The 14,860-nt window shown below is 47.2% G+C and overlaps 1 protein-coding gene across 8 annotated transcripts in view; it reads right to left on the bottom strand.

Annotated features, from left to right (window-relative positions):
• Positions 1-14,860, bottom strand: part of ANKS1A (ankyrin repeat and sterile alpha motif domain containing 1A) — an 823,551-nt gene that overhangs the window by 590,376 nt on the left and 218,315 nt on the right. For 7 of the 8 annotated variants that reach the window (XM_069238819.1, XM_069238817.1, XM_069238816.1 and 4 more), the window contains exon 3: positions 3,751-3,907. In XM_069238819.1, coding sequence (XP_069094920.1) covers positions 3,751-3,907 — 157 coding nt within the window. Of the gene's footprint in view, positions 1-3,678; positions 3,908-14,860 lie in introns of those variants that run through there. The other variant, XM_069238822.1, reaches the window with a different exon arrangement.

Genomic DNA, 14,860 nt, shown 5'->3' on the forward strand with positions numbered 1-14,860 from the left:
CCAGCATGATCTCATTTAATATTGCAGGCCTGGGCTTCATCCTGGCATGCTGGCAAATCGACTATGTCTTAGATGATCCCTGTTGCGCCCTCCCTGCAGGAATGCAGGGAGGAGGGATCCAGGTGGGCGGAATGTGAGAGTGCCATCATGAAACTAGAAGCACAAAAGGGCATTTTTGCTGATTAACTATCAAGAAAATTGTTCCTGTTTGGTTACTAACTTCCTTTTCATCACGGCAGTTTGTTCAAGGTTTCAAGCAATGCATGGCTTACGCTGCTGATGACCCTCTAATGGTTTGGTGCTGTTTGGGAAGGTATTTCTGGGCTTTTCTTTCAAACCAACTAGCTACATAAGCTAGAGGTCATTCCTCACCTAAAGAAATTGTACACAGCTTTCTAAAATGCTGGATTTGACACAAATACTCAGGTTGCGTTAAACAGTGGTTCCAAGGACAATGGCTTAGTTTTCTCCCTCCACATCACACTACCAAGACCAGAACCAGTTATATTGTTGGTTCTTTATAGTGTTGGTTCAAAGTTTTGCGAGAAGCTGCTTGCAACTTCGACGCAAACAACAAAACTACAGATGGGAGGAAAAAAGCTGGATTTTCACACTTTCAAAAACAAGAAGACGTTTCCAAGAACAATTTTAAATCTGCTCTAGAGCTAAGACGCTTGAAAAGCAAGAACTATTCCAGAGTAAAAGGTAAATATAAGCAAGTGAAATGAGCTAGTGTCAGCTAGGTCACAAAAGGGAAACAACACGGGAAAGTATAGAGCCCTACCATTAACTGAAACAGCCTACTGCACTTTTCTACAAGCTGCTGGAGAAGATCATTCACAATCGGTGACGCGAATAACCAAAGGGGTATATGACAGAAGTCGGGCTGCAGAGCTCGGATGTCTATGTCAGATAAAAAAACTGAGCTAGAGTGTATTAATATATCCATTCTTTGATAACTCCAAATAAATGACATGTTGCAGTCTGAGTAGCTGATCTAGACACAGGGAACACTTCAAAGTTTCTTTCATTGGAAAGAAAACCCACAATAACGGTCTGAGTAGCCAGGAATAACCAGCAGTCTGTTAAAAAGATAAGGTTCCTCTCGTATTCTGCCTAATACTAGTTAAATAGCCATTCGAAAGCTCCCACTGATTCGGCCTGATGGAGCTCAGATACATCCATGTAGCCAAATAAAGAATACAATTCATAAACAGCCTTTTAATCTCTAGCGTGATATGGATGTGATAAACATTTCATAACAGACTGCAAAAACACAGGCAGAAGGTGACAAAAGAGTGGAGGCAGCTATTAAAGAAACGAACACTATCTCAGCTGGGTAGAGAGTGAAAACAGGTAGCAAGATACAAGGAGTCCTTTTGGGCCAAAAGAATCAGATTAATCTCAAAGTAGTGCAGTCTAAAAACAGAGGAGAACTGAATGGTTCAGTGTGGCAAAAAAAAAAGATTAGATACCCAACAAAGGCACTACACACAGTTTTTGTCCACTCTGTGGAGATCATCCATAAAGTTGACCGTAAGGCCCTCTCTACCACAGCCACTCTTAACTGTAGGAGAAACAAAATTCAAAGTTATGATCACCCTTTCAACGAAAAGGTAAAAGACCACTGCAGAGCAAAACCAGCTATTAACACTCCCAAGCAAACCAATCTTTCCACATTCTCTGAAGGCCAGTTACCAAGCAGATGCTCTAGAACATACAAGGTACAAAATTTGACAGTACCGTTAGGATGCTCGTTGTTATTACTATTGTATTGTAACTACCCTTTCCTTTCTCTGCCTTTTTGGTGGTCAGCCAAATTAATCATTTTAGAACAGATTTAGTGCTCAAGGAGCTGGTTACCAGATTTATTTATTCACCTTCGGGTTTAGACTCTTGGCCATCTGAGCAAAAAGAGGTATTTAAAGCAGTGTTTTTTTTTTTTTTAGGTTTTTTAGTTCTGGTCTTTGAAAACGGCAGTAAATAAGTTATATAGCACAGGTAGTGAGGAGGGCGTGTGAAGAGAAGAGAAAAAAACATTTAAAATAGAAGAGGAAGTCCAAAAATGGCTTAGGAAGTAAAAGAGGAAATTCGAATTAACATTGCATTTAATTTTTTGTTATTTTGAAGAGTATAGTCTAACAAGGTCGGGATGGAAAAGAAGCAAGTGAAAACTATTATTATCATCAAGTTGAGACTGCAGTGTAGAGGAAATATACTTGAGAAGTGAGGAAAAGGGCTTTCTTCGTTGGAAAACGTTGCCAGCTGGAAAACAACCGCCAGAGGGCAGCCTTGTATCTCCAGTTACAAGCAGGAGTAGGTTGGCTCGGAGACAAAGCATTGTATTTAACATACGAAGATGTCAATGGATTGGAAGCATTAAATGTCCCTACTGCTCAGCTTAACAGTTACTTTTAAGACGCAGACTATAACTGCATTAACCAGCATATTAGTTCCGCTCTTTTAGAAAGGTTAGGAGTGCTTTGGCGAGAATCTATTAGGTCCTATCAATGCTTCAGTCTTCGGACCAGAAGGGAATATATCACAACGGGTACCATTTCTAAACCAGGACTTCAATGCATTGCCAGAATCCACACCGACTGATGGGCAACTCTCCTAATCCAACAACAGAGATATTATAAGGCAGGGGTGGCTGGTAAACGCAGCTTGGAGGGAGGAGCTCTCCCCCGCCCCATCCCCAAAACACACACACTTACACCCATGCATTAAAGTAAATTAAAACACAGCACTCACTATCTGCAGCTCTCAGGGAGGGAAGCTTCGGAGGTGCCAGGAAGATTGGAACTGCCGCCTCCCCTCATTGGCTGACGTTAGGCAACAGTCCTTACCTCATCACAGAGTAGGATTCGGTCAGTGAGACTGCTGAGGCCACCCAACCCTCTGACGAGAGGTGTCAGTGATAGACACTCGGCCCTGGACCCTTTAGGTGTTTCAATTAAGGGCCCAGGTACAAGGCTATCACTGACGTTCCCCTAGTCAGGAGGGTTGTGGCTTCAAGGGCCTTTGTCGAGCTCAGGAGGCCACGCCCACAGGGCTGAGTATTAACCAATTTTTAGTCACAAACCCCTATTCCACCTTCCCCTGTCCCAACTTGTAGAGCTTTGCTTTCTCCATGTAAAATCTCTCAAACCCTTGGCCATCCACCCGCTTCTCCTTCTATCCAGCTCACTTTAGGGAATCTAACTTCACTATCTGCCCCGGACCCAGTCTGCACCAGAGCTGTGTGTATTTGACATTATCCGCGATGGAGCTATCAACGGGGAGCTGCGCAGTAACCCGCAGACGTCACTTCGTCCCTCCACAGAGAAGCACGGCACATGAGCAGACAAACCTCACAAGATGTAATGCCACGGCTAGTAAATAAGCCTCCAATCCTTCTGGCCAGACTGGTCCCCGGGCCACTAAAAATTATATTTCGTTAGGTAAAATCTGGGTTAGAGCACTTTAACATCGAAAGCCATTATCAAGAGGAGGTGATTTGACTTTCATAATGGCCAATTAAAGTGAGAACTTTCAAGTTTGGACACATTCACAGAGGGTCACCAGAAAGTGTACAATCTGACGAATGGTTTGTGTAATACATGCGACCTCGGCCTTAGTGCTCCAGCAGATTTGCTAAATAAATACCTTCTACAGTCTTCAGTGCCAACACCATACCTGTTCACTCCACCTACTGGGCACATTATTCACGCGGAGTCTGCCATATGCGGAAGCTACAGGGAGCCCCACCTGCTCGTTTACTTTGGTATGCGAGGGTCCCTGGTGGATGAGAAGCTTCACAATCTGGGCGTCTCCCTTCCAGGCAGCGAGGTGGAGCGGGTAGCAGCCCTTGCAGTCTCCCACGTTCGTTATTGCATCGTTCCTCAGCAGCGCTTCCACAACGTCCCTGCAAGAGAGGACAAGCAGGCAAACTGAGAACAGGGAGGAAGGGAAAGAAAACACCCCAAAAGTGGCAGCAGCTAGAATGGTAGTTACCTTCCCTTAACTGAAGCCTTTCCACCAGGCGTTTCTTTACTGTATGCATGACCATTATTTCGTACCAGCCGCACCCCTCACAGTTAGAGCCTGATTCCGAGCTATTTATCACATCAGATAAACCATAGTCTTGAGATTGGTATTTACTGGATGCGATAGGTAGCGCCAGTAAAAACCTATGTGCAGGAAAACTGGGCAGAACATTCAGCTTCTGGTGCTTTCTGCACGAAAATAAACATGTTCTGTTATTTTCTGGGCCTTTTCCCATGGTTTATATCGGCAAGACTGACAAGCCAATATTCATCTGAGGAAGGTGGCTGTTTTTCGACAACCTTCCAAGTACGGTCACTGGAGTTTGTGCACATATTGCAATTAACCGTGCCGCTCAAAATCAGGGCCATGAGATACATATATATATATATGTAGAGAGAGAGAGAGAGAAAGAAAGAGAGAGAAAGACATCTACATATATTCTCTTTACTTCTTTAATAGTAAAAAAACCCAAAAAACACCCAGCAAACTCTTTGCAATGAATTAGGTGCAGCTTCTTTAAGGCCACCAGTCCTTCACCCGTTATGCCCCGAAACAACCAATCAATGATAGGTTTTTGTTCGATGCAAGCCCTGCATGTGAAGTTTCACCTGGGCATCTCTGTTATTAAATGTACCTTCTCAACCATGGGGGCTTCGTTATTATTCATAACTCTCAGACTCTAATGTTAAACAAACATTGGCAATACCAATACATCTGCATTTAAAAGAATGATGTGTGGTAATGTGACGTATTACAAGTAATTAGTATGGGAAAAGATATGTATTTTGTGGAAGCAAAGAATTGTAGAATAACATTGATATAGGTTGCATGTGACAATTACACTGCGAAGCCGGAACAGAAAATCCATAAATTAAAGACAGCCTTCCACCATTTGTGCTGCTGCCCGAGATGGCATCACACATTATCTACTTATTTAAGACACTAACAGCATCACAATGTCACTATGTACCTCTGTAAGTTCAGCCTCAGGCAACTGGACAAATAAACAAAATGTTCATTGCTGGGTGGAAGGCAAGCACTTATTTTGTGGAAACGCACAATTTCCCATCAATCAAAACATGTATTCCAGGCCCCAACGTGTGGGCGGTGCCAAAACCCCTCTATTAGTGATTATTACATGATTATCTGGAGACAGCTGCGCTGTCAAGTCAGACATTAAAACGATGCGTTTAAGTGTAGCACATTCTGCCCCTCGTATGGACTTGCAGCGCCAAGTCTGCATGCCTTCCAAAACTAAGGGGGTTATTACAACTTTGGAGGAGGTGTTAATCCGTCCCAAAAGTGACGGTAAACTGACGGATATACCACCAGCCGTATTACGAGTTCCATAGGATATAATGGACTCGTAATACGGCTGGTGGTATATCCGTCACTTTACCGTCACTTTTGGGACGGATTAACACCTCCTCCAAAGTTGTAATAACCCCCTAAGTTCTATGCAAGCTGGTCTGATTCGGCATGTGATGGTGTGCCATCAGCAGTGTGATTTGGCATGCTTCCCTGTTAAGCCGATGTATGAAATTCAGTGAGTTGTGTGTGGATGTTGTTTGAGTTGAAGGGTTAAACAGCAGCGCTAGACCAAGTCACGTGAGCATCTCCAAGACAAGCCAGCATACCCAATTCCCTGCAGACAGATGTGGGGGCAGAGCAAGTGATGGATGCCGTCACTGCCAGCTAGCAGCTTCTCCGGGTTATTTCGGCTGTGTGTAAGTATTCCTGTCATGTAGTCTGTGGCAGGAGTGTGTGTTGTGTCCTGGGGACGGTATTGTCTTTGGGACACAACTAGAAAGCATACTTGTGCTGTTTTGGATGGACATACTACAAAAGAACGAGTTACTTACCTTCGGTAACGACTTTTCTGGTGGATACATTAGCTACCTGTGGATTCCTCACCTAATGAATACTCCCATGGCGCCAGCATTCGAAGGAAATCTTCTTCCTAGCTTCTGCACGTCCACGAGGACGTCACATTTGCCCACGCGACGCCGTCTGACGTCATACAGGCAATAAGAGGTCCTCGCCGACGTGCCGATGTCAGTACCAACATTTTTTACGTGCCTGAGAACAATAATCCAATGCAATGTAAGATAAGGCAACATCTCATAACATTGTAAACTACACATCCTTGCAAGAAGATGGCTATAGATTTAATAAAACCTCTTTTTTTTTTTTTTAAACAATACATATATACACTAAATATGTATATACAAAAATAAATATATACAAATATCCATATATACATAACCTATTGCAGTCCTAAAGACCAAGAGGAGCACACCCAAGGATTACTTGGTAAGACCAAAAAGGCAACGGGGAGGCGGGTGGGACCGTGAGGAATCCACAGGTAGCTAATGTATCCACCAGAAAAGTCGTTACCGAAGGTAAGTAACTCGTTCTTCTGATGGATACAACTACCTGTGGATTCCTCACCTAATGAATAGAATCCCAAAGCAGAACCGTGCCCGGAGGTGGGTGCCTGAATGGTCAAACCAAGAAATCCTGCAGCACTGACCGTGCAAAATGGCCGTCCAATCTAACCTCAGAGTCCAAGCAGTAATGTTTCGCAAAAGTGTGAAGGGACGACCAAGTTGCGGCCTTGCAGATGTCGACCACAGGAACACCCCTAGCCAAGGCCGAAGTGGCCGACTTAGCCCTGGTGGAATGAGCTCTAATACCATCAAAAGGATGCTTCTTTGCTAAAGAGTAACACATTTTAATGCAAAGAACAACCCACCTGGAGAGTGTTCTCTTGTGGACTGCCTTTCCTCTCCTCTTGCCCACGTATCCGATGAAAAGCTGATCATCCAGCCTGAAATCCTTCGTTCTGTCTATGAAGAAGCTTAACGCCCTCTTTGGGTCCAAGCGATGAAGTCTCTCTTCTTCCTTTGAAGGATGAGGCGGAGGATAGAACGTGGACAGAGTAATTGTCTGGGCCAAATGAAAGGGTGAAACAACCTTCGGAAGGAAAGCAGCCTTGGTCCTCAACACCACCTTATCCCCATAAAAAGTTGTATAAGGGGGTTTTACCGATAAAGCCTGCAACTCACTTACTCTCCTTGCAGATGTTATGGCCACCAGGAAAAATGTTTTAATAACTAAGAACCTTAAGGGGCAAGAATGCATAGGCTCAAAAGGGGACCCCATAAGGAAAGTCAGGACCAAGGACAAATCCCATTGAGGCATAACGAAGGGTTTTGGAGGGTATTTATTCATAAGGCCCTTCAAGAATCTAAGCACTATAGGAGATTTAAATAACGATGGTTGGTCTGGAAGACAAATGAAGGCTGACAAGGCAGACAAGTAACCTTTAATAGTAGCCACTGCACAACCTTTCTGCGCTAAAGACAAAGCAAAAGATAAAACATCTGACATATGAGCACGTAAGGGATCAATCTGTCTCTCCCCACACCATACCACAAATTTAGACCACCTATTAGCGTAGGTAGTTTTAGTGGAGTGTCGCCGGCCGCTAAGATAACATTCACTACATCAGGTGGGAGAGAGAAGGAACTCAGGTTGCCCCGTTCAATCTCCAGGCATGAAGGTGCAGGCTCTGGAGGTTGGGGTGTAAAACCTGCCCCTGCGACTGCGAGAGGAGGTCTTCCCTGAGAGGGAGACGTTGCGGAGGGCACATTGAGAGTTGAAGAAGGTCGGAATACCACACCCTCCTTGGCCAATCCAGAGCTATTAAAATGACTTGGGCCCGGTCTTGGTGAATTTTCCTCAATACTCGAGGAATCAAGGGTATGGGGGGAAACGCGTAAAGCAACTGGTCGCACCAGGTTCTCTGAAACCCATCCCCCAACGCCCCCTGCACCGGATACTGGAGGCTGCAGAATAACGGACAGTGCGAGTTCTCCCGGGTGGCAAACAGATCTATCTGAGGAACCCCCCACAACTGGAAGATCAGACAGACTTGATCTGGATGGAGACGCCACTCGTGGTCGGCCGAGAAATGGCGACTGAGACTGTCCGCACGTACATTCAAGACTCCGGCCAGATGATTTGCTACCAAGCAAATCTGATGGTCCTTTACCCAGGACCATAGTCGAAGAGCTTCTCTGCAGAGAAGGTACGACCCTACTCCTCCCTGCTTGTTTATATACCACATCGCGGTAGTATTGTCCGTCAGGACCTGAACCGACTGACCGCGAAGGGATGGGAGGAAGGCCTTGAGAGCCAGACGTACAGCCCGCAACTCCAACAGATTGATATGAAAAATCTGTTCCTCTGGAGACCAAAGCCCTTTGATCTCCAGATCCCCCAGATGAGCTCCCCACCCTAGAGTGGAAGCATCCGTTATGACCGTGATCACTGGTGGCGACTGCATGAACGGCCTTCCTTGAGGAAGATTGTCGCCCGCAATCCACCACTTCAAGTCCGTAGCAGCATCTCTGGAGATCTTGACAGAACCTTCGAGATCTCCTTTGTGTTGAGACCACTGCCTTCAGAGGCACCACTGAAGAGCCCTCATGTGCCAGCGAGCATGCGTGACCAACAGTATGCAGGAGGCAAACAGGCCGAGCAGACGAAGGACCTTGAGGACTGGAATGACCGCTCCACTTCGAAACATTGGAACCAACTCCTGAATATCTTGAATCCGCTGAGGCGGAGGAAAGGCTCGATCCAATGTTGTATCCAGTACTGCCCCTATGAACAGGAGGCGTTGAGAGGGCTCTAGGTGAGACTTGGGCACATTCACCGTAAAGCCCAGATCGAACAACAACTGGGTTGTCGACTGTAGATGGTGCAACACAAGCTCCGGGGACTTGGCTTTGATCAACCAGTCGTCTAGGTAAGGAAATACTGCTATCCCCTTCCTCCTGAGCTCTGCCGCAACCACCGACATCACCTTCGTGAAGACTCGAGGTGCTGAAGTAAGACCAAACGGGAGGACCGCAAACTGATAGTGCTGTGACCCCACCACAAAACGGAGATACTTCCTGTGCGACTTGAGAATCGGGATGTGAAAGTAAGCATCCTGCAAGTCGACAGACACCATCCAATCTCCCTTGTTCAACGCCAAAAGCACCTGAGCTAGGGTCAGCATCTTGAACTTTTCCTGTTTGAGGAACCAATTCAAAATCCTCAGGTCCAGGATTGGTCACAATCGACCATCCTTCTTGGGAATCAGGAAGTACCTTGAGTAACAACCTTGACCCTTTTCCTGCTCTGGAACCAACTCCACAGCGCCCTTTGAAAGGAGGACTTGAACCTCCTGCTCTAACAACAGGAGGTGTTCTTTCGAACAATAAGAGGGGCGGGATGGGGGGCGGAAACTCCCGAAAGGGAAGGGTGTAGCCTTTTCCCACAATGCTGGTAACCCAGGTGTCTGATGTGATAACTTCCCACTTGTGAAGAAAATGCAGTAACCTTCCCCCTACAGGAGAGGAGTGAGTGGGAATTGGTGGAAGCCTAAGGCTGCTTCCCCTGCTGCACCCCTCCAGAGGACGAGGAAGAGGCAGAGTGCTGCTGAGAGGCTCCCCTGGTACGGACCCAACCCCTCCCTCTAATTGATCTAAAGGTGAGAGAGGAGGTAGGTTGTTGGAATCTCCCCCGAAAGGAAGAGGAGGATGAGCCACGACCAAATCCTCAAAACCTCCTAAAAAACCTGGAGGAGGCAGAAGAAGCGGCTTGCAGTCCTAATGACTTGGCCGTGGCCCTGCTTTCTTTAAACCTCTCCAAGGCCTAATCCGCTTTGGCACCAAAAAGTTTGTCCCCATCAAACGTGAGGTCCAACAGGGTCGACTGCACGTCCAAAGAAAACCCTGAGTTGCGAAGCCAAGCCTGTCTCCTCGCAACCACCGCCGTGCCCATTGCTCTAGCCACCGAGTCAGTTGTATCCAACCCAGATTGGATAACCTGGGTTGCAGCAACCTGAGCATCCGACACGATATTCAAGAGTCCTTGAGGAAGCTCCGTATGCGATGATGTTATCTCGTCCATAAGAGCATAGATGTACCTCCCCAAGATACATGTAGCGTTGGTGGACTTCAGCGCCATGCTACAAGATGAAAATATTTTCTTCGACTGTGAGTCCAACTTTTTGGAGTCTCTGTCCCCCGGCACTGTTGGAAAAGATCCAGGCGCAGATCTAGCAGAACAGGAAGCCTGGACCACCAAGCTCTCCGGCGTAGGGTGTCTGGACAGAAAGCCAGGGTCAGATGGTGCAGCCCGATACCTCCTGGCCACAGATCTATTAACAGCCGAGGAAGGTATCGGCTTCTTCCAGACCCCCAATACCGGTTCAAGCAAAGCCTCGGTGAATGGTAAAAGAGGCTCTGCCGCAGTAGAGGCCGGATGTAGGACCTCAGTTAGTAAATTTTGTTTTGCCTCAGCCACCGGCAAAGGCAGTTCAAGGAAGGTAGCCGCCTTCCTTACTACAGCATGAAAAGTGGCTGCCTCCTCAGTATACTCCCCTGGAGATGACAAGTCCCACTCAGGGGAAGTATCAAGGCCACTAGCTGTATCCAGTCCCTGAAGACCATTCAGAATACTCAATTTCACCTTCTTCCAGGACCCGTTGATATTCCTGTTCCTCCAAGAGACGGAGAGCACGTCTCCTAGAATGTAACCTCTCCTCAATACGCGGCGTCGACATGGCGTCTGCCGAACTCGAGGAACGGCGCCGATCGCCGGATCCATCCGACGCCATGTCAGGCGCCACAGGAAGCTTCGACGCCGAGCTAGGAGCCGGATGAAGAGAGGTGCGTCTCGGAGTCTCAGATGGTCCTGACGGGGTCACTGGCCGAAACCCCGAAGTCGATGGAGCTGAAGCCTCTGGGGCCGAAACCTCTGGAGCCACCGGAGCCGACACCGGCGCCGAGCCCACATTCCCCAAGGGGAGAAAGGGCATGAAGGGTGCGGGCCGTAGCGGTGCCGGAGCACCCAAGCAGAAAGCCAACGGGCCCGAAGGACCAGTCGGAGCACTGCCTGGAGCCCTCTGTTGGAAGATGGTGAACATTGCATTTAAAAATGCGGTATTATCGGCTCCAGGGGCCGGGAAAGCCGGATACTTGGGTGCCTGGATCGAAGGCGACCCCGACGCTGGCCTCGACGTCTGCGACGCCGCAGAGAACACCTGAGGCTGTGGCACCTCAACCACTGAAGACGTCTGCCCAGGCGAAGTCGGCGAAGCCGGAGAAGGCAACGGCGTTGATGGATGTGGAGTGACTGTGGGACTGACCTCCCAAGTCTTCCGACGCCGAGCCGACGGCGACCTCGATCGAGACCTCTCCTTGCTCGAATGGCGTCGTGAGTCCCGACGGTGCCGGGAGTCTCGATGACGCCGATGAGACCTCGGCGAGGAGGACTTTCTATGATGTCTCTTCTCCTTTCTCTTCGACTTCGCCATAAAGAGTTTGGCTTCACGCTCCTTCAGGGCTTTCGGATTCATGTGTTGACATGACTCACATGTAGCTACGTCGTGGTCGGAACTTAAGCACCACAAGCAGTCCGAATGTGGGTCAGTAACGGACATCTTGCCCCCACACTCCCGACAGGGCTTGAAACCAGACTTCCTCTGAGACATAGTAACCTCAGAGAAAAAACACGCAGCAGAAAAACACACTGTAACTTCGAAAGCAACAGTAGCTCCCTCGAAGATAACCGTTTCGAATGGCACGGAAAAAAGGGAACTGACGTCCGCGAGGCCCTCTTATTGCCTGTATGACGTCAGGTGGCGTCGCGTGGGCAAATGTGACGTCCTCGTCGACGTGCAGAAGCTAGGAAGAAGATTTCCGTTGAATGCTGGCGTCATGGGAGTATTCATTAGGTGAGGAATCCACAGGTAGTTGTATCCATCAGAATGGGTTGTTTAGTATGTAACTGCGCAGTTGTGCGCACAGTATAAGTAAACAAAAAAAAACAAAAAAAAAAAAGATCCTAGTGTTTCATGCCACACTTCACTTTAATCAATGTAACAAAAACCTCTAAAGCAAGGAGGACTATTTAGTTTTGTTATGTCTCTGTGGATTAAGAACCCTTAACTGATGTTTCGCCTGCACAGATACCACCAGCCATGAAGAGATATCTCGAAAATTATGACAATTTCTGAGTTGGAGGCACCTGATGTGACAATCTTTCTACCCCCAATGACCTCCTCCTCCATGGATTCCTTCAATACCACCCTGCAATTGTGCCCTTAATCTTTTCTTAGCCCTTTCCCACATTTATTTTATAGCAGTACTCATCTCAATCTAGACTGTCAGAGCGCTTTAGATCACAAACATACTGTACAGAGACAAAGAGTCATACAAGTATCTAACTCAATGTACAGGGGATATTACTTAAGGCAATGAGAATTACAAGGTGTAGGAGTTCACATGTTATCCGTACTGGTAAGAATTACATGTTAACAGTGCTTGGTCTGGAGAAACAAAGGGGCAAATTAACAAAGCTTTTACAATATGCAGTAACCAAAGTTGCTGTGCTGGGTTGTGTGAAAAGGAGTGCGCACAACAGCATATCGCCGTACATGTAGTGCTACTGCTCCCTCCTCCAGTACCTTCGGCTTCCTTGAGCCAGTACACACACCCTTGCACCTTGTGTAAGGGTCTTTGCTTGATGTCAAGCTTAGGTTTTATACGAGAGTTTTATACAGCACAAAATTCTAAGCTTTGACAAACTTTAACACCTTACTACTTTATATATGTGTGATGGGCGGTGCAGCACATATGTAAAGATGAAAAGCTTTGGAGAAAATACATCTTTTCTCCAACTGTACACCTGCCTCAGAGGACCCGCTGGGAGAACCGAATGCCTTACAAGCAGCAATGGCAATGAGGAAGATCAGGACATCAAATCGCTCCTGCTACATATGTAAAAAAGCCCATCCTCCATAGATTGCCAACTTGATACGCTGACGGCTAGGGTGGATAGGATCACGGCCAAACTAGACAAGCAAGAGAAGCATACATCGGCCTCAGAGACCAAGATACTGACCCTATAGAATGACACAGTGGACCATAGCAATGAACTAACTGACACGGCAAAGGGCTTGGAAGTCATTCAGCTCAATAAATGGTAGGTCTGCCAGAATCCATCAACGCTGGCAACATGGTAAACTACACAGACGCTTTTCTGTTCACTGCTTGGCACAGAACAGTTCTCTCCCAACATACACCCCTTTACATCCCCCCCAATATTCCTGGAATTCACCATGGCAGTCTAGGCAGCAAGACAAGCTATGCTCTGCTCTGCTCTACCCTGTGCCTCTTAAGATAATGCACCACAACAAATCACATCTCTTTCAGGATCCACACAGTGCCGCACCACTTGTAAAGATTTTTATCTCAGAATCAGCCACCCAACCCAAAGCACAAGCCTCTACAGGATGACCAGCCACGCATTGTGGAATGAGACGCCACATAAATACGAGGACAACTCACCACCATGGTTTATAACGGTCAATTGACCCATCTAACCGCACAAACTAGTTGGCAATGAATCCTGGGAAACTATTACAGAGACACAAAAAAGTACCTCCCATCAATGGTAGGCCAATACCACCACCCCCTTAACTGGCAAAACAACCAGCGCATAAGGATTTGGCTCGCCAGGAGCTCTGGTTCTTCCAGGGGCAAACTCAAGCAAAAATGAGACTTTTGTTTGAAATGGGTTCCTTGAAACTTATAATGTTCCATGCAGCCACTATTGATTCATAACAAGCGCGGATAACCTCAGCACACAACGGGATCAAATCGAGTCCCCATGGGGCACGACCTGGCACCTCGCTCACATGAACAGAACACTGAACCCTTGGTTAAAGGTGTAGCGTCGCATCTGACCTGAAATGTCCGGGGATTGTTCAACCTCTGCAAGGTCAGGCAGGTATTCTCATACTGGTGCTGGCACAAGGTAGACACCGCTCTCCTCTAGGAGAGGCACATAGCGAACATGGGCAGACTATTCTCAACTGCTAAATGGTGTACCCAGAAATCACTCAAGACCAACCCTTCCTACGCTTGGGGAGCAGCACTTCGAAAAAGACACAGCCTTCTGTTCCAGCCGATCTATGAATACAACGATCCCCAAGGCAGATATAATATACTTCAAGACGCAATATGTGGTTGACAGCTGATGCTTGTTAATACCTGTAGGCTAAATACTGATGACCAGACTTCCTGGAGCAGATCTGGTTACAGTGTGCCTCCCTGACCCCTCAAACCATTCTGTGGTGTGGTAGGTAGACTGTTGAAACCCCTACCAATGCAAAGGCTACGGTTGCTATGGCTGCTCTCATGGCCAGAGGAGAAGTGACCATATACCTGGTGTCTGAAACACCAATAGGGAGGGTACGCATGTATCTTTTGCACATGCATCATGGGCATGACTAGATTACTGGCTGGGCATGAGGGATGCATGCACACAGGTGAAATGGGTGGATCACCTTCCTCACAAGCTGTCAGACCATGCCCCAGTCAAACTTATTCTGGCCTTACTGAGCCTGTGCATGTGGCATTTGCCTGGTACCCATCTCTGGCTTGAAGGTCGTATACCATTCTTGGACACACCTCTAACCACTGATGAGTCACCATCGCCATTTAGGGTCTCCCAACTTGCAAAGCTGCTGGCAGTAATGGATTCCTCTACAACGTCTACTGACCCCAGCTCGCAACCCAACTACTGAGAGTTTATGACAAAGCGCAAAAGAGAGGCACTCCTTCCCCATTAGGGAGGCCACACTTATCACGTTACTGAAACCTGACAAGCCCACCAATCAATGTGACTCCTACCGCCCCTTGGCTTTAAAAAATGTAGATGCTAACATACTGGCGAAAGTTTTGGCTAATGGACTGATGCTCTTACT

The sequence above is a fragment of the Pleurodeles waltl genome, chromosome 6, assembly GCF_031143425.1.
Source record: "Pleurodeles waltl isolate 20211129_DDA chromosome 6, aPleWal1.hap1.20221129, whole genome shotgun sequence".
Classification (NCBI taxonomy): domain Eukaryota; kingdom Metazoa; phylum Chordata; class Amphibia; order Caudata; family Salamandridae; genus Pleurodeles; species Pleurodeles waltl.